The sequence below is a fragment of the Vulpes vulpes genome, chromosome 12 (genome assembly GCF_048418805.1).
Source record: "Vulpes vulpes isolate BD-2025 chromosome 12, VulVul3, whole genome shotgun sequence".
Classification (NCBI taxonomy): Eukaryota; Metazoa; Chordata; class Mammalia; order Carnivora; family Canidae; genus Vulpes; species Vulpes vulpes.
The window spans coordinates 5,903,657-5,922,563 of record NC_132791.1 but is presented as its reverse complement, the minus strand read 5'-3'; the positions used below and the strand labels follow the sequence as shown (position 1 = coordinate 5,922,563).

The following is an 18,907-nucleotide window of genomic DNA, read 5'->3' as shown; positions in this document are numbered from 1 at the left end:
CGTCTGTCTGCAGACGGCAGAAGATGCCTGTCTCTCTGTCTCCCCGCCAGGCAGTGGGTGGGCCTCCCCCCACCCCTGAGACCCTTAGACCACAGATGCTCAGAAATGGTCCTGCACTGGACTCCAGGCCCCAAGCGGCAGCAGACGAAGGGCTTATGGGAGCGGGGCTAAGGGGACGCTGTGGCGCTTCCTGTCACCCCCCGGAGGCGGGCAGGCTGGACGTGCACAGCGCTCTCGGCAGCTGCCCAGAACCCCAGGGGGAACCCCCAAACACGGCCCAGCCTCTCACTGGCAAGGTGTCTCACGGAGCTGCTGGCTTCTATGGAGCAAGGACAGTTTGCACGTCTGTCCAGCCAGCACCCGGATCCCTGGGGTCTCAACGGACGCGGGGGTCACAGCTGCCCCTCCTGCCCGACATCCCCACGCACGAACCCCACACGTGGAGCGCCGGAGTCGGGGCTCAGCCTGGCCCGGCCTGGTGCACCTTCTCCATCTACTCCTGGGGCCCGCTTCGGGGCGGGGCTCCCCTCGGGGTCCCCTCTCGCTTGGTGGCCCTGGACTCGTGGCTGAGCGTCTCCTGGCGCCACCTCCAGCTCCCAGGGGGTGCCAGGGACGGGGACCTCTCTAGCTCTGGCCCGTGCACTGTGTGTCCAGGGCCGCCAGTCCCCAGGGAGATGTTTGTTGGCGTTTCCAAGGCAAATGGCAGGGTGCCTGCGGGACAGCCAGAGCTCCCGGCCAGTTAACTCCTGCGTGCAGGCCTGGAGGCCGCGCTGCCTTCCTGTCCCAGGCGAGGGACCCAGAACACTCACTTTCTGGGTGTTTCTATCGGGATCTCAGTCTTCCTGACTTAATTCTTTGGTGCTGGGAGCCAGCTGGCACCTCAAGTTCGTCTTCCCTGCAAACTTTCCCCCCCTGAGGTCCCCAGCTCTGTGTCAGCAGCATCCACTGGTTGGCCAGCCAGAGTCTGAGTCACTCAAGACCCTCCTCCCTCCCTGAACGCCCCCCGAAGTTAACCAACTCCAAGTCCTATGGGCCCAATGCCTCAACGGCTCTTCTCAAATGTACCCTCCTCCGTCTGTCTGCCTGGCCCCGCATGTCCGTCCTGGGGGAAGGGCCTTGGTGGCCGTCTCCCCGCCTTGACTCCATCTCACCCTGCTGGGGACCAGGGAAATCCTAAAATGTGAACCCAACCTTGCCACTCCCTTTTAAAATCCTCCTCACCCTCCTCAGCAGCATCTATGCATTCGCGAATATTCAGTGACCTCGTTTCTCTGGGCTGAGCCACCATCCAAATCTCTCACCACGGTGTTCAGCGCCAGTGTTCCAGGCCCTGGGAGACCTACCCCAGGTCCCCCTGCCTACCTCCCTGCTGCTCAGCACTCGCCGCTGCACTCACACTCGGGGACCCAGCTAAAACGAATGGTTGGCTCTGCAGAGGTGACCGGTGCTCTCCCACCCGTAGGCCTTTGCACATGCTGTTTGCCCTGCCCAGGAACACTCCTCTGTCTATATTCTGTTCTCAGCTGAGATGCCACTTCCTCCGGGAAGCCCTCCCTGAAGCCTCTGAGCGGGCCAGATGTCCCTTGTGGGCATTCCCACGGTCCTTGGAGCCTCTGCACTTACACTGGGGAGGGTGACCAGGGGTTTCTTTGTTCATCCTACAAGATGGTGAGCCTCCTAGGCCAAGGACTGGCTACTCCACTGCTGTATTCCCAGGGCCTAGCGTATCATTGACACGGAAGCCTGGAATTCCTCCGCCGGTGCCACAGGACACCGCAGGAGTGCACGTACTAAACTCAGGCCTGCAAGCCGAATGCCAGCCCTGCACCCGCCTTTGCACATAGGTGACACGCCAGCCCCAGGAGGGCACAGGCCCAGGGCCTCGGAGGGAGTCCTGCGGAGCAGTCTTTCCCGTGTACCTGGGACGGACACCCCGGTCCAGCAGAGGCATGTGACTGATTATTGGCCAAAAGCAACTCGAAGGAGAGGTAAGAGGGCTGGCCAACCTATTCTCCCATCGCTGTTCACTCACACAAGGAGCAGCTTTCGTAGTAGAACAATTGTGCTTGGATTAAAAAGAAGAGAACTGAAGACCAGGCCCTCCGAGGTTCATGCAGTAACAGCACCACCCACTGAAAACACAGGCCTGGCAAGTGGAGACCCACCTTGGAGGAGAAATACAGGGAGCCAGGTCTCAGCACCAGGAAGGTGAACCTCTAGGTCACTTCCCACCGGCCAAGAAGTGTCCTCTACAGTGTGTCCACATCAGTGCGGTCCCACGGAGGGGCCCTGTGCTGGGCGGCAGGACAGCTGGGTCCGTCGGGCCCCCCGGCCGCACAGCCACCCCCAGATGTGATTACTGAGCACCCCATCCCCCAGCCTCCCTCGGGCATCACTGTGCCATCCCTGTGCTGGTCCGACTTACTCTCGCCCTGTCCTGGTGAGGAGGAAGGTGTGGGTGCTCTCTGCTGCTCCATGGGGCAGAGGGGCGGCGGCAGGGTCCAGGGCGGGCGGGGGGCTGATTGTCGTGCTGCAGGGGAGACGCTTGGAAATCCGCTTCCGCCCCTCGAACTCTGAGCCGGGGACCTCTACGGGAGGCAGAAGGAGACCAAGGTGAGTTTACCCAGAGAGGACCCTCGAAGCACGAATTTCTGCGGGCAGAAGGGTACGGACAAAGAGTGCCAGCTGAGGTCATAATGGAAGATTCCAGTGAGGTCACTGGCCCACTGACCTCAGAAAGAACCAGGAGATGTGGTTTCTGCTGGGAGCTTGGGGTGCAAAGCTGGGCCTGCAGAGCTGTTTCTACCTAGACATCCCCCCGTCCTTCCACCACTTCAGCACCAGATGTGAGTCTTTGGGAACATTCCCCAGTACAGAGCTCATCGCTCCTTCGCGTGGACCAGCCCAGACCCTGCCAGGCATCACCAGGCTGTTCGGGGACCGGCTCCACGGCCCCCACCTCTTGCTAAAATACAGTCACACCTGCCTGCATGCTGCTGGGGAGAGCGTGCAACTTGGGGGATCCTGGTTAAACTCTGCACCACGGTTTTTGCAAGATGTTATCAGTGGGAGAAGCCAGGTGAAGGGCAACATGGGATCTCCCTGGATTATCCCTCACAACTACACGGGAATCCGTGATTGCTCGAACATTTAATTAAAGTTTAATTTTAAAAGTTTTCCATGATGAGCCTTGAAAGGGGCACAGCGAATCTGCGGTGCAGAAGTCAGAGCAGTGGTCACCTCTGGGAGGGGCTGGGGTTCCGGTCAGGCGGAGTGTGCTGGTCTGTGTTCATTTTGTGAAAATTCATCAATTTATGTTCTTTCCTGTGTGTGTGTGTGTGTGTGTGTGTGTGTGTTATTTCACTAGAAAGCATACATGCATTTTTTTTTAAAGGTAAAAAACTAAAAAAAAACTAAAACCTAAAAAAAAAAAAGGTAAAAAACTGAAATCACAGGCTTCATAGACACGGAAGTGTTTGTGGCACAATGTTTAGTGCAAAAAGGAGGTCATGAAACGCTCACATTTCTGTTTGATCCCATTTCTGTTTCAAATGTATCTAAATAAACACGCACACACTGGCACAGAAGACAGCCCGCAGGCTCGACACCAAAACGCAGCAGTGATGGTTTTCAGCATATTTTTTTTCCTCTTTTCCCTGTAGCTTCAAATTTTCCTGCTATGAACCTGTAGGGTATTAGTGTATCCTAAAGGGTAATGCAAGTGTTTGTTGTTGTTGTTGGTTTGATTTTCCAATCTGGGCCATCCGGGCCGATCCCAGGTTCTGGCCAACCCGGATGCATCCACTCACCCATCTCGGCCACCAGCGCCCGTTCCAGGCGGAAGCTGGGTGCCCTCTGCTGCAGAGGGCTGTCCCGGCCCGAGGGGTGCCTTTGGGCTCGGCTCCTGGGTGTGCTGGGCTCCGAGGCTCTTCTGGGGACTGGAGGACCCCTGGTCTGGGGCGGGGAGGCTGCGTCCTGGGGGTGGGAGGCTGCGTCCTGAGGCTCAGATGAAGTGAAAGGCTGGGCCAGTGTTCCTGCAGTGCTGGGGGCCGTGGAGGGAGAGACGTGTCGAGATCGCACAGACAGGCCCTGGCCTCTGAACCCCTCCACCTGCTAAGCCAATGAGCTCCTGACCCTTGGGACCGGGCACCCCCGGCAGTACAGTGTTTCTGAGGCCGCACCCACATTATACATACATTTCTGGGTAAAGTGCAGAGCTGTACACCTGCCTGCCCACAGGCTATAAAGCTCAAGCTCCTTTTTAGAAAATATACAGAATTTCTAACCCTTCCTTCCCATGCAGCCCTGGGGTTTCAGGCAGGCCTCCCGGGGGCTGCACCAGCTTTGGAGGCTGTCACTCTACATGGTGGCCTGTCACTCCATCCTTCACCCGAGTCCCTGCCTCAGTCCTTGCTTTGGGGTTCCAGCCTTGTCTCTTCCCAGGTAGTCACCCCAATTGCCCTTTATCCTCGTCTACTGCTCACCCCGCGCCGCCCTCCTGTAGATCTTCCTTCACCATCCACTCATTCATTCACTCAACAATACTTATTCCCTGGTCTGCCGCTGATTGGCTGAGTGACGCTGGGCAAGTCACTTTCCTGTCTCTGCACCTTGGTGCCCCTCTATTGATAAGATGGGGGCAAGGAACCATGGTTGGGGGATGAGGTGAGGGCTCTGAGAATGCCCAGACCATCGACCCCTGCTCTGGGGCTCACGGCACCTTGATTCCCAGGCTACCCCTCCATGTGTGATGCTGATGGGGAATGGGGTGGCGGGGGCCCAGGATACCTGATGTGGGAGAGCCGGTGCTCTGGTGTTTGGGTGAGGGGCGACACTCTGCTGGTTTCTGAGCCCACAAAGCCGCTGTCTGTCTCGGGGGACGCCATCCAGGGCTCCTGGGAGAGGCAATGTCCCTTTAAGTCTGAGGAATGTGCCTGAGTCCTGGCCTGGGCCTCACATTCCAGAGGCTCACAGGCAGGCGGGGAGGCTGGGCCAGCTCCCGGCAGCCAGGCCCTGGGGTGTGAGGGTCCTCAGGCCAACAGCAGGGACTCCATGCCCCAGAGGACCCTGAGCAAGTCCTGCCTCCCCGAGGCCCTCGAGGCCCTGGGAGGGACACTGTAGCAGGTTTCCCGAGCTGAGGAAGAGGGGAAGGATAAGAAAGCCGGCCCATCGCTGGGGATGCGATTCACACCTCCACAGGTCTTCCAGCCTGGGCCTGGAAAGCCACGGTCCTGTCTGACTGTAGAAATGCCCGTGCCCAATTCATCAAACATGCATACCCCCTCAACACTGGGTCTAAGGGAAGATACAAACAGGTGGCACAGGTGCCTGCCCTCAAGGAGTTCACAGTCTAATGCAGATTTCTTACTATGGGGTCATTAGGACTACAGGTGTATGTGCGTGTGCATGTGTGTGCACACAGGCATGTAGATGCACAGTTCTATGGGAGGATCACAGCATAAGTGACATTTCCATAGTGATCTGTGGCTCCCCAACAGTTTAAAAACTGCTGCTCAAATGTCACAAACAGGCCATGGAGTCAAGGACTGCCCCCTCACCCCATCTGATTAGTGCCATCTGCACTAATCAGACTCAGTGAAATACAGACAATGGGCCACAAGCTCTTGGAGGACAAGCAAGAGCTCCTGGCAGGGCAACAGGGGTAGGGGGAGCCCCAGCAAAGAGGCAGCACTGGGCATAAGTCCTGAATGTTGGGCAGAACTATAACGGACTGGGATTGGGAGCAGCAGGCCTTCTGGAAGGGTGTGAGCAAAGGCCCTGGGGTAGAAGTCTCCGGGAGATCCATGCCCCATGCAGATGCTTACCTCTAGGTGAGGCCCCCCAGCCTGGTGCAGAGACTTCTGCGGAGGGTGCTCAGAGATGCCACTTCCCTCTAAGCTGGTCAGACTGCTCTGGTGGGATGCTGCAGTCCTGGTGGCCCGGGGGCGGGGCGGCCGGGTAGGGCCTGGAGGAGTTGCCTCGGCTTTGTCCAGGCCCTGGAGGTAGCCATCTCTGGCCGCGGATGCATGGAAGCCTGCTGGCTTTACAGACCCCAACTGCTCCACAGTCTCCCTGGGCGGGGTGGGGGGGGGGGGGGGGGAGGCACACCAACTCTGAGCCGGGGCGCAGCCCTGTCCTGGGAGCCAAGCAGCTCCGGACACAAGCTGTGGAGCCAGATCCCCCTGCCTACCCACCCTGGTTTTGTCATCTTCTAGCTGCGTGGCCTTGGGTCAAGCACCACCTCGCTCTGAACCTCACGTAAAAGGGGGATGGCCAAGGAAACCCACCCGACACACCACCGCGGAAACAGTGTGGGAAACAAATGCGCTACGGTGCCATTTCTCAGGCTTCAGGAACTTGGGTACCCCCTTCCCGACTTCAGCCACTTTTATAAACTTCCAACTACTCAAAGGCTTAGGGCCTCATTAGAAACGGAAGATCAGCCTATTTCGTGTGACAAAGAGAAATGAACTCCGGAAATGGACGGAAGAAACATGAAAATGGTATTATTCTCTTCTAGACAGATCTGGTTGGCGGCCAGAGGCCCCGGGCCTGAGGCCTGCTCCCTTGTTCTGTGTCTTTCTTTCTCTTTTTCTTTTTAAAGGAAGATCAAGAGAGGCACTAAGGACATACGAGCACTGAACCTTCCTCCTTGATGAGCTTGGAGGGCCTGAGACTGCAACGGAGCGTAATACCATCCAACCCTGCCTCTGCCCCGCGCCACCCGAAATCACTGCAAGCGCTGTCCCGGGTGGGCACGTCCCACCGTTTGGAGAGCCGTCTTGCTCACGACGACGGTTACCACCCCTGGGGTTTTGGGGTTGGTGCGTGGACGAGTTGGGGAGGCTCCCTGACGTACTTGGGGGGGGCCCTGTGACTTCTTTCAGCCAGGGCTGGGAGCTGCCTTATGGGGATCCTGGAGGCCTCGGCTTTTCCCGGAGCTGGAGCCGGCCCATCCACTTCCAGGATACGGTCTTGGCCGTCCTCCTCCTCCTCCGCCTCATCCCCCTCCTCCTCCTCCATCCTCATGGCTTCTGGGAGAGACTTCACACTGAGATACCTACAGAGCACAGAGAGGAACATGACTCCGGTCCAGGGAGCCAGCCAAGATCCAGTCCCTGGCTCTCGGGGCCGGACTCCCCCCGCCGGGGCCTTGGTCCTGGTACTCACCGCTCCAGGAGGCCATGGAAATCCTGCTCCACCTGCAGCTCCTTGTGCCTGAGTGGGGCCGGGAGGCCCAGGGGCCTGTCTTCCACCTCACTGCTGGCGGCGCTAAGCTCCACGTTCTCGTGTGACACACAGAGGCCCAAGCTGGCGGTGTCAGGCTGGGACCAGAAAGGCAGAGGGACAGAGATGTAGCAGATAACCTAACACTACTGTTTTAGGGACCTGCCTTATACCAGGCTCAGGCTGGATGCCGACAATAGGTTAGACTCACCAACCCTCTTACTCTTTCACGTGTGTGCAGAACGCAGGGGCTGGACTGTGCGATCTTTACTACCAAGGGCCGTTAACTGAACATCTACTACCCGCCAGGCTCTGTCCAGACAGCACTGCATGATGCCCCAGCAGCGACGGCTATTACAATCCATTTTACAGACAGGAACCCAAAGCTCAAATGATTTGCCTGAACTTACAGCAGAGGCGAGGGGCAGGGCTGAGATTTGAACCCAGATCTCCCACAGAAGCGCCTCTCCTGTCCCGCTCCATTCCGATATGGACACCCAGCCTCCAAAACAACCATCCCTGGGGGAGCGCAGGACCCCTCGGGATGATGTGCTTGGGTTTTCGCCCATTAGTGCATGCAGTGCCCCGGGGGGACCTTCCCCAGTGGGGGAGCCTGCGCACAGCCCCCCATGTGCCCACCTCACCCACCACACTGGCCCTTCCTCCGGCTCCGTCCCCAACAGACACATCTGTGCAGTAGGGCAGCCAGACAGAGAGACTCTACTACTGTCACTGGCCTGACTGCTGGACGCTCACTCTGCTCGACAACACCATGAGGTTCACCATCTTGCAGGGTGACGAGGGCCGGAGAGACTTCTAAAAGTCCCTTCTGCACATGGCCCTTGTCTAGAGTGCCCTGATCTCTGAACAGTCCCCAGGGACGCTGGAGGCCATCCCGTTCCCCCGTCCTTCCTCTCACCAGCACCGCAAGGCCAGGCGAACGTGCCTTCTACACCTCGCTCAGGTCCACACACAGCCTCCATCTCCCTGCTCCCCGCCCCCCTCCCTGCACACCCTCTTCTCACACCCCCTACTGGAGAAACCCAGCAGAGTTTAAGACCAAACCCTTGCCCTGCCTCGCAGGCCCCTACACCATGGGGCCCCTGCCTGCCTCTCCGGCCGCAGCTCCCAGACAGCAGCTCCCTCGCTTTCCATACTGGAGCCACAGGGTCTTTGCACAGGCTGTTTCCCCTGCTGCGCCGTGTGCCACGCGTGCTGGCATTTGGTACATAATTCACAGCAAGTATGTAGTGAGGAGGTCAATCAATGAAGAAGAGAAGGAACGTCGGGATGGCTGGGAGGGAGGTACCTGAGGGCGGCGGGGCTGGCCAGCGGGCGTGCGGCCTGGGCCTGAGAGGGAGGGCAGGTCGGCCGGCTGGTGCGGGGACGTGGTGGCCGGGGGGCTGTCCGGTGCCGAGTCCGACCCGGCTCGCTCAGGCTCTGGCTGCTTCTGCTCCATGCGGTCCTTCAGCTCTTCCAGGCGAATTCCCAGCTGGAATATCTCCTCCTCTAGCTCCCTGGAACGGGGAGACATCAGCGCCCGGAGCCTGTGACAGCAGCCCCAGGGGGGCAGGGCGGGGAGGCCATGCTTCAGGGCAGAAACCCCAGAGGATGCCCCCAGGGGGGCCACCTAACGCCCTGACTTGGATTACGTGGAGGACTCGAAACAACAAGGTGAAAAGGGAACTGTACGGGGCACCAGGAGCCCTCTACCTGAGTCCCACCCACCACTCCCCCCACCCCAACCCGAGCACCTGCAGGCTGTGGGGACTTGGCTAATCCCTCCCCACTCTGGCCTGTCAGGTCTCATCTCCAAGGTCACATCTCATTGCAGTGAGTCTAAAAGGACACAAATCTCAGCCTCCAGGTGTCCCCCCGACCTGGCTATGCTGCTAAGCGGGGTAGGGTATCTCCCTTTCCCGTAGTGCATGAATCATGAGGATGAAGTGCGCCCCTCTCCATGGCCAAGGGAACCAGCGGCCTCCCTCCCCAGCACGTACCTGCCAGGATCGAATTTTCCAGACATCCCCTGGGAGCCGGGAGGCGGCTGGGCCAGCTGCTGCTCCCTGCAGGCCTTCAGGTACTCCTCCTCCAGGGCTGCGTGGGCAGCCTTCAGGCGCTGGAAGCCCTGAAACCAGACCAGGCCAGAAGGACTGAGTGCCCAGGCCCGCTGGGCTCTTTCCCTGCAGATCCAGTGAAGCAGGTAGCTAGCTCATGGTGGTGGGTGGGGGCTAGGGGTGGCCGGCAGAGACCCATCTTCTGGGCTCCCAGGTCCCTGGAAGGCTGGAGTCCAGACCCTAAAACCTGCCCGCCCTGGTCTAGCTGTCTGCCATCAGATTGGCAAGGCGGAGGCACGGCGTGGAGCCTTGGTCCCAGCTCCAGAGAGCACCAGTCTCTCCTGGACGGAGCTACAAGTACTCTGATGTTTCATGGTGGTCATAGTGGCAAATATGCCATCACTCTGTCCCCATAAGGACCTAGCTCTTGAGAGACCAGGGATCCTCAGGCTTAGTTTCAAAACTGTGGATCTGGGAACATGTGTCAGTCTGTTCCCAAGTCCTTCGAGACTGTCTCGACAGGTGATCTTATCACCACCATACTGGTAACAGCAGGCTACGGCTACCGAGCGAGCGCTGAGGCTCTGTGCTAAAGCGCTTTGCATCATTCATTTAATTTCCAACACAATCCTAGTGAGAGGGGTGACTTATCATCTTCATTTAAAGAGGAGGAACTGAGGCACAGAGAGGTCAAGTTGGTGAAGGCCACACAGTGAGCGAGCAAGTTGTAATCGGGGTTTGAACCCGGGGGCTCTAGCTTCAGGGCTCGTGGGCCAAACGATGATGCTGGGCCTCCAGAGCAAAGGTGGTGATAGCTCACGGAGGCTAAAACTGCAGGAGGTCGGATCATCATCCCTGGCTTATTATCGTCCCCATCCCACTCCTTCTATGAGGACAGCAGACAGTGCAAGGGCCACCTCAAGTCTCGTTCCCGGGGAAGCTTGCTCTTCCAGCAGCTCTCCACCTCCCCGGGTATGGGGGGTGTTAAGACGGAGGGGAGGAAAAAGAATGGTTTTGATTTTCAAGGTCCTTGCTCATCTGCTCACTGAGACACTGTGACACATAGCGCACATTTTGCAGTTGGAAAACAGATGATGTCTCCGTGGTAACAGAGTCATTAGTAACATGGTAATGACGTGGTGAAAATGCAGTATTTATTACAAACCAGGGGTGTTGCATTTGCCCCTCTCTGCCCCGCCTCGGCACCTCCCCCCACCCTCTTCTGTGCCCCCAGTGGGGTCTGAAAGAGACCTGGGAGGGAGCAGCCGGTGCCTGAGCCCCCCTGTTTCTTGTCAGATCCCCCGATGCCGTCCACAGCCCTGCTAACGGCCCCTTCACGGACCCCCTCACTCCCAGCTTGAGAGCTCCCCCTGCTTCTTCCCAGGATCCCGGCTGATACAGCAGAAATCTAGATTTTACATATGACGATAGTTCACCCAGAAATACCGAAGTCCAAAAGGAAATAAGCCAATAAGGGTTGGATTAGGGCTCTCCTCCCCCTTTCCCCTTGGCTTTCAAATATTGGGCAATTACTTTTATAATAAGGAGAAGTAAGAAAAAAAAGAGAGAGAGAGAGAGAGAGAGTCTTCCTCTGGTTGCTGAGAAGCAGGATACCCCGCAGCAAGCGGTGCAAGGCAGCGATGACCCCCCTGGACTCGGGAATCAGATGGACCTGGGTCTGGGCTCTGCTGCCTACAAGCTAAGCGGCCTGCCAGTCGCCGGAGGGGTCGCCCCATTCCATTCCAGTTAAATGGGGGTGATGACTGTAACTGCCTTACTGGCTTTCTATGAGAAAATGAAATCAGGGGCATCAAAGGCTTGCACGGCGCCTGGCACGCCAGCACCACTGCCCGAGAAGTGGTAATACTGTGATACAACGACCGTGATCACGACAAGCCACGCCGGGGCTGTTTGTTCTGAACGGAGACAGCCTGTCTGGGATTCTCTGGCCTGTCTCGTGGCAGACGAGGCCTCAGAGACTCGGCCAGGGGAGCCGGGCGGTTGCCTTGCCTGGCAGCTCCAAGGGCATCTCCCAAAGGGGGCAGTACCTTGAGTTGGTCCTGGGGCGTGAGCCGTCCTGCCTGCAGCAGTCCTGCGAAGGACTCCACCTGGACATTGGGAGGGGAAGGAAACACACTCCGTGAATCCAGACCCCGGAAGAGGAGTCCCGCAGGCCCCCACCCCCGCCACACACACACACACACACACACACACACACACTTAGTCACATTCACAATCTGGCACGGGGAGCTGGGTCCCGCCTCCGGATGCGGGTTGCCTGCCAAGCGCGGAAAGGCGGATGCCAGAAGTTGACTCCACCACTGGCCTCGGCCACAGTAGCCTTTGAAAAACATCCAAGCGGAGCCTCCCAGAATTTATCAATAGCAAAGCACACTCACTCGTGTGCGTGAGACCTATGAGACAGGGCTGTTTGCTGCAGCATCACTGGGGCGCAGTGGGAGACCATCTAAAAGCCTGTCTGTGGAATAGTATGCAGCCATCAAGAAGAGGAAGGGGTAGGTGCAGGTGCTTTCTTATAAGTTAAGACCCACTTCTCAGTGTCAAATCAAGGTACAGGCCAGGCTCTATGCTATGCTACCATCTGTGTAAAATATAGCGAGAATTAAAAAGGACAAATATAAATACGTTGGCTTATAGATTATAAACGACCTCTAGAAGGAGGCAGGGAACTGAACGCTCATTACTTCCAGGGCAGAGAACTGGGTGGCAGGGGCGGGAGCAGGCATTTCTACTATATGCATCTTTCGAACTTTGAACAAAGTGAATTCATTGCCTACCCAGGAATATTCAACTTCAGCATATTGGAGAGGTCAGGGTACAGGACAGCGTACATAGTCATGTGACCATTTCTATAAACACGTATGTGTGTGTTGAACATTTTTGCATGAAAGAGAAAGGCAAGTACGGGAAAAGAGACTTTTCACTGAATATGCTCTTTGTACTCTGTGAGGGTCTTCACCATGTGCATCTATTACCTTTGACAAAAAAATTTTTTTTTTTTTAACTGGGAAAAAAGGGGCCAAGGGGATTTGGGGCTTTCTGGGATTTCTAGGAAAGCTCTAGGTTACTGCCAAAATATAGAAGTTTATATAATACAGTGATATTACATAAGTTATATGACATATAAAACAGAAATATAATGTAAGCTACATACGCGGTTTAAAATTTTCTTTTTTTTTTTTTTTAAGATATCACTTATTGATTCATGAGAGACACAGAGAGAGGCAGAAGCAGGCTCCCTGCAGGGCACCTGATGCGGGACTTGATCCCAGGACCCCAGGATCACGCCCCAGGCTGAAGGCAGACACTCAACCACTGAGCCACCCAGGAGCCCTGAAGCTTAAAATTTTCTACAAAATAAATGTTTCTAGTAGACATAATTAAAATGTAAAAAAGAAACAGGTGAGGGACGCCTGAGGGGGCTCAGGGGTTGAGCGTCTGCCTTCGGTAGCTCAGGGCGTGACCCCGGGGTCCTGGGATCGAGTCCCACGTCGGGCTCCTTGCATGGAGCCTGCTTCTCCCTCTGCCTGCGTCTCCGCCTCTCTGTGTGTGTCTGTCATGAATAAGTAAATAAATCTTTAAAAAAACAACATTCAGGACAAGAAGCAACATCCCTCCAGTTATGGGACTCAGAACGGTGGTGATTGAACAAGATAAAAGTCCTTGTTCATGTTACTATGATGGATGAACCTGAAGATGTTCTGCTCAGTGAAAGAAGCCAGGCACCAAAGGACGAATATTACGTGACTCTATTTATGGGAAATGTCCAAAACAAGCAAACTCTTGGAGGCAGGAAGTAGATGCACAGGTGCCGGGAGCTGGGGCGGGGGGTTGGGGGGGTGGGGGAGCGACCACTTCATGGATAGGGAGTTTCTTATTGGGGGGATGAAAGTGTTTGCAGAGTGACTTGTAGGGATGGCTGCATGACTGAGTCCACTGAAACCCACTGAAGCATGAACTTCCAAGGAGCAAAGTGTGCGACATGTGAATTCTACTTCAATAAAACTTACCAGAAAAATAAACGAACAAAAGCATGGCGGTATTTCTCGGAGGGAACTGTTTTATGGACGTGGTAATATGTGTAACTGTTGCATTTCCCTTTTTGCATCGACAGCTAGGAAGCTCAAAGCCAAACCTGGACCTGCCAAAGGGTCCGACGGGGCATTTTGTTTCATCACTTTACGCTAAGTTCACACTAGTTTTTTCTACTTTTACTTCCCCTTGGCCTTGGTTTCCAGACTTCCATCTCCAGAATACGGTTAAAATGCAAGTATTTTCTCAGCCCCTTTAAAGCGCTTTTGGCACAAGGCCAAGTGTATGGTTATAAATAGACCTGCAAACAACTCCCAGTTATTTGGACTGTTTGGTGAAAACATAAAGGCCCTTTGACAAGTGACTGAGAATTGATTTCTGTAATGAATAAGCTAAAAAAAAGTGGGGTGATTTACGCCGAAAAGGAAAAGGTACAGCGGAGATCCACTGTCCTTCCAGAATCCTGAAAAGAGCCGGAGTCTCCCCTGGGGGGGGGGGGGGGGGGCGGGTGAACCGGGAGATGCTTTCAAGCACAACTGGAGGGAGTCGGATGAGACATGGGGCCAAAAAAGGGAGTTAGACCCAGCGCTGAGTGACAAGGAGGGGGCTCTAAACCGGGGGAGAGCCTCACGGTTTCGAGATGGCCAAGATCCCCCCAGCAGGGAAGGGACAAGCCAGCCTGGCGGAGAGCTTCTCCCTCAAGCGGGCTGAGGCTCTGCTCTCTCGGGGTGAGTCCTGTGTGCCCCCCGGGGAAGGCTGGGGTGGTCCTCACCTTGGCCAGGAACTGGTTGGCCCAAGAAGCCAATTCCTGGGTCCGCGCTGCTGAGGGCTGGTCCTGGGTGCTGCCTGGGTTCTCCGGGGGCCACGCTGGGGCAGACGAGCAGGGGCTCAGGTCTCCTTGAGCGGACGGCCACCCTGGGACACACCACCAGTCAGCGCGGGGGCCAGGAGCTGTCCTGCCTGGGCTTGAGCCCCTAACCCCGCGCCCCACACCACACACCCTCCACTGTCTTTACATGGGGCCCCAGGAAGCAGGCTGCGCGGTGTAGACTCCGTGCACGGGGGAGGGCGGAGAACGAGGTCTGGGTCTGCCCCAGATGACACAGCTGGAGCCAACGCAGGCCTCTGGTTTCCCGCACAGTAGTTCAGGCTCTAACTCAGAAAGACTCGGGTTCCAATCCCCATCCTCCCCGCTCCCCCGCGGCAGTGTAACCTGCAGCATGTCCTCGCCCCTCCGAGCCTCAGTTTCCTTAACTGTCAGAAGGCTTGATGTGGAGATTAATTGGGATCATGCACCCGGCAAGCCTTGGCCCCCATGTGGGGTCCTCTGTTACACATTTGGGCCTGAGATCCCCCAACCGCTAAGTGCAGAGCTTGGGCTTTCCCCAGGCTGCTCTGGCTCTGGGTAAGATGCTCTCCACATCTCCATTTGGCCTCCTCAAGTCATAGGTCCCAGAGAAGGGCCTCGCCTCCCTCCCTCCCCTGGCCTGAAGCCAGTGCCACCCCAAGGTGACCCAAGTGCCCCCAGAGCAGGAAAACAGGCAAAAGGCTCCCCAGTCCCATTTCCACTCGCAGACTCACCTGAGGCCCCAGAGATCTGTGAGGCTTCGGTGGGGCCTGACCACCGTACCACTGACTGGGGCTGTGGGATGGTAAAGGATAGGACCTTGGTCCCCTGGGGCATCGTCCCTGTGTGGATGCTGTGGCTGGGCTGAAGCGGGTCCGAGTACAGGTTCACCTGTCAGGGAGGGGAGGCATGAGCAAAGCCAAGTCAGGGTTGGGGCAAACCCCGCAGCTGGCCTCACCTTCATTCACACCATCACTTAGGCGCTCAACAAACATGCCTCGTAATGATAAATACTACTTTTAGTGGAGCCCTTGGGTGGGGAACCAAACACTGGGCCAAGGACTTATATGCCCCTCCATCCTCTCTAACGGCAATCCTGAAGGGGAGGCAGGGCAGGGACGATCATCCCCATTTTATAGAAGAGGAAACGGAGATTCGGGTTAAGTCACTCACTCAAAATCTCCAGCTATAAATCCTTGGGCTGAGATTATAATCCTGCTGTGACCCTAAGGTCTATGGTTTTCCATATTAGTAATTTTTAATATTTGTTACAATAATTTACCACAATGATAATGTAACCACATTGATAATTAATGTATTGAATACATTGAATATCAATGTAACCACAATGATAATTAATGTAGTATTTCATGTGCTGCAATTATAATTACAACCATATAATATTTCTCATAAATAAAAACATTTTCAATCATAATTATCACAGTGATAATAACAGCAATTGATGGTTGTTTGAATGGGTGAGTAAACCAACAAGTGAACTAGCTGATCTCTCCCCTGTCGCAGGTCTCCAGCACTGGAGGGTGGACTTCAAATGGTAGGCAGCCCAGTGTCTGAGGGAGCGTCGGAATCAGGCTGATGGCCGGGGAGGCCAAGGTTAGAGAAGCCCGTGTGCGCACCGTGGTCCAGGGTGCGGGTTGGCGAACTATGGTCTGTATTTGGAAACAATGTTCTAGTGGACACAGCTATGCTTCCTATGTATTGTCCATGGTTTTCCATGCTACAACAGTGGGGTTGAGTCATCACCACGGAGGCTGTTTGGCCCACAAAGCTGAAAATAATGACCAGTGGGCCTTAGCCCTGCCCACATTCGAGTCCTAGAACAGGTGATTTAGCTAATTCTCTGTGCACAAAGTGAGTGCTCAACAAACAGAAGCCACCACCCTCACATTCATCATCACCATTATTCCTGCTGTTACCATCACTGCACATCACCATTATTATCGCCATCATCACCACTGTCACCATCATCATCACCATCGTCATCACCATTGTCATAACCATCACCACCGTCTTTATCACCATTATCATTATCACCACTGTCATCACCATCACCACCACCATCACTATCACCATCACCACTTACCATCACACCGTCATCACCACTCACCATCACCACCATCACTGTCACCACCATCATCACCACTCACCATCACCATTATCACCATCACCAACATCATCCCTCTACCACCATCACTATCACCACCATCACCACTCATCACCACCACTGTCACCATCACCACCGCCATCATCATCACCATCATCACCACTCACCATCACCATCATCACCATCACCAACATCATTACCACCACCACCACCATCACTATCATCACCATCACCACTCATCATCACCATTGTCACCACTGTCATCACCATCATCATCACCATCTACATTATTACCATCACCACCATCATCACCATCACCATCACCACCAGTCATCACCACCATCACCATCATCACCATCACCACCATCATCATTATCTTCATCACCATATCACCATTACCATCACCATTGTCATTTATGCGGCCATCAAGGAGGCAGGTCCTTGGAAAAGCTATTTCCCTACAGGCTGCTTATCTTACTGCCCCCTGCTGCCCCAGGGTCAGGGGTGGGCAGTTTAGGGTATGCCTGATAAAGGGCGCTCCTAGCCTCCTGGCAGGCAGCCTCTCCCTGCTTAAGCTGCTCTTCACGTCCTGGCTGTGGCAGAAAAATCTACTCCAAAGTGAGGGACAATGGCCCAGCATGGCCTGGCCCCCACCGCCTCCCCCTCCTTCAGACCCAGCCTCTGATGAGAACAAAGCTGGATTTTAATAATCCCCTCCACCATCTGCTCAGACCCGTCTGTGGGGGCTTTTCCATCAGCACCCCTCTCCTCCCAGGGTGACCCAAATCTGGGGAAAGCCCAGCCCTCCTGCCTGCCTCACCTGCCCACCCCACCCCTCCCCCAGCCTCAGGCCTGGCCCACCAAGGCCCAACCTTGGGAGTGACAGGACCGGGCTGTTTCAGGGGATGGGCTGGGAAGGAGGGGGGGTGAGTGTGGGTAATTGGAAGCTGCCCAGGCCCCTCCCTTTGGGGATCTGTCTCTGGCCGTAGCCAGCGCCCGCCAGCACCCCCGGCACCCCTTTTAAGCCAGGGCGTCCTGCGGAGCTCCCTGAGGCTGGATCAGCTCCCTCAGGGGGGTTAATCAGTGAACAGTAGACCAGCGAGTGTGGGAGACACGGGGTTAAGGAACCGGCTAGTCTCCGCACAGATGGGCTTCTCACAGCCTTTAAAATGCTAATGGGCTTTATGAATGGGGCGAGGAGGGGGAGTAGAGAGAAGAGGAAATGTTTCCCCAACTCCTCTGAAGACTAACCTCCAGGCCCCCTGCCTCCGCCTCCATAGCGGGGTTCCCCGACCCACCCACAAGTGGTCAGCAGAACTCACATTTTAGGAAAAGCAGCTTTATGTCACTCCCTGCCCCCAATTCTTTCTGGGGGAGTAGCTGGTCTGGCCCAGATCCAGATGCCCCTGCAGCTGAGCCCAAGGACAGCTGGGGGGAGGTGACAGCGCGGCAGTGCATCGGTGAGATCACCACCAACTCTGGCCCTGAGCTGGAGCCTGGCAGTGACTCCTGAGCAGCCCTGGGTCGGGATCCAGTGGTGCCTCCACCCAGCCGGGCCTGGGGACTCTCCGGCAGCCTCGCCAGCTGCAAGACCTGGTTCTTCTAGAAGAGGGTGGGCTTGATGGCAGGCTTAGGAGCCAGGCTGCTGGGCTCCAGCCCGGCTCTGGCACCCGCTTGCTGGCGATGGGCAGGTTTCTGAGCTTCTCCGAGCCCACGCGCCCAGTGGTAAATCACTCAGGACGGTGGTCAGTAAACCTCACTATCGCTGCTGCTGTTCCCGCGACAGCATCATCAGGCCCCCCGACCCCCACCCCGTCCGCTGCCTCTGCCACCTACGCAGCGCCACAGCCAAGTCCTGCTCACCCGGGCCTGGGGACAAGGGCGCCCACTCTGGCATCAGGCAGACATAGGTTTAACCCCTTACCAGCTGTAGGGTGTTGAACAAGCCACAGCTTGGCTGTGCCTCAGTTTTCTCTTGAGAAGCTCAAGCGAGGTCCCCTTGGTAGTACTTAGCCTGGGGCCTGGCACCCGTTTACTGTGAATGCCAGTCCCCTTCCCCTACGTCCCCACCCATTGCTGGGCGGGCCTGGGCGTCCTGAGGGCAATGTTCCCAGCCTGCTCCCTCCCATGTGGGCCCACGCCTCCCCCTTGCGCTCTGAGCAGATTGGGGGGCGCAGCTCAGCAGGTCCCTGGGGAGTCCACTCCCACCAGGTAGTATGAAGCAGCAGTGACACTCCTGCCTGCAGGAACTGGCCTTCCTGGGAAGGGCTCTGAGCAGGAAGCCACTCGGGAGTCTCCGGAGTCTTCAGGGTAGGCGCTACCGAACTGGGCACAGGGTGAAAAGCCCAGCTGGAAGCCAGGCCCCCTCGGCCCCGTAGGCTGGTGCCATCCCCGCCTCCCCTGGGCTCCGTGTCCTCTCCAGCCCACTGGGATGGTGAGCCCTGCCTGTACCACTCCCCAGGGCAGCTGGGAGACTGGGGGGCCGGGGGACAGTCATCCTGCTTCTGGAAGAGTCTAGCTGACCTAGGCTCACCCTTCTCTTGAGGAGAACCCCCAAACTAAGGGGTTGTTTTTTCCAAAAAGTGAGAGTGAGTGAGC

General features: G+C 56.4%; 1 protein-coding gene across 3 annotated transcripts in view; it reads right to left on the bottom strand.

Annotated features, from left to right (window-relative positions):
- The window catches only part of AKNA (AT-hook transcription factor), a 51,203-nt gene that overhangs the window by 9,719 nt on the left and 22,577 nt on the right, over positions 1-18,907 (bottom strand). For 2 of the 3 annotated variants that reach the window (XM_072727558.1, XM_072727557.1), the window contains exons 5-15: positions 14,919-15,075; positions 14,110-14,252; positions 11,333-11,392; positions 9,228-9,355; positions 8,537-8,774; positions 7,171-7,325; positions 6,860-7,060; positions 5,826-6,072; positions 4,789-4,895; positions 3,810-4,042; positions 2,426-2,588 (exon numbers count right to left, since the gene is read on the bottom strand). In XM_072727558.1, coding sequence (XP_072583659.1) covers positions 2,426-2,588; positions 3,810-4,042; positions 4,789-4,895; positions 5,826-6,072; positions 6,860-7,060; positions 7,171-7,325; positions 8,537-8,774; positions 9,228-9,355; positions 11,333-11,392; positions 14,110-14,252; positions 14,919-15,075 — 1,832 coding nt within the window. The remainder of the gene's footprint in view (positions 1-2,425; positions 2,589-3,809; positions 4,043-4,788; positions 4,896-5,825; positions 6,073-6,859; positions 7,061-7,170; positions 7,326-8,536; positions 8,775-9,227; positions 9,356-11,332; positions 11,393-14,109; positions 14,253-14,918; positions 15,076-18,907) is intronic. The other variant, XM_026002819.2, reaches the window with a different exon arrangement.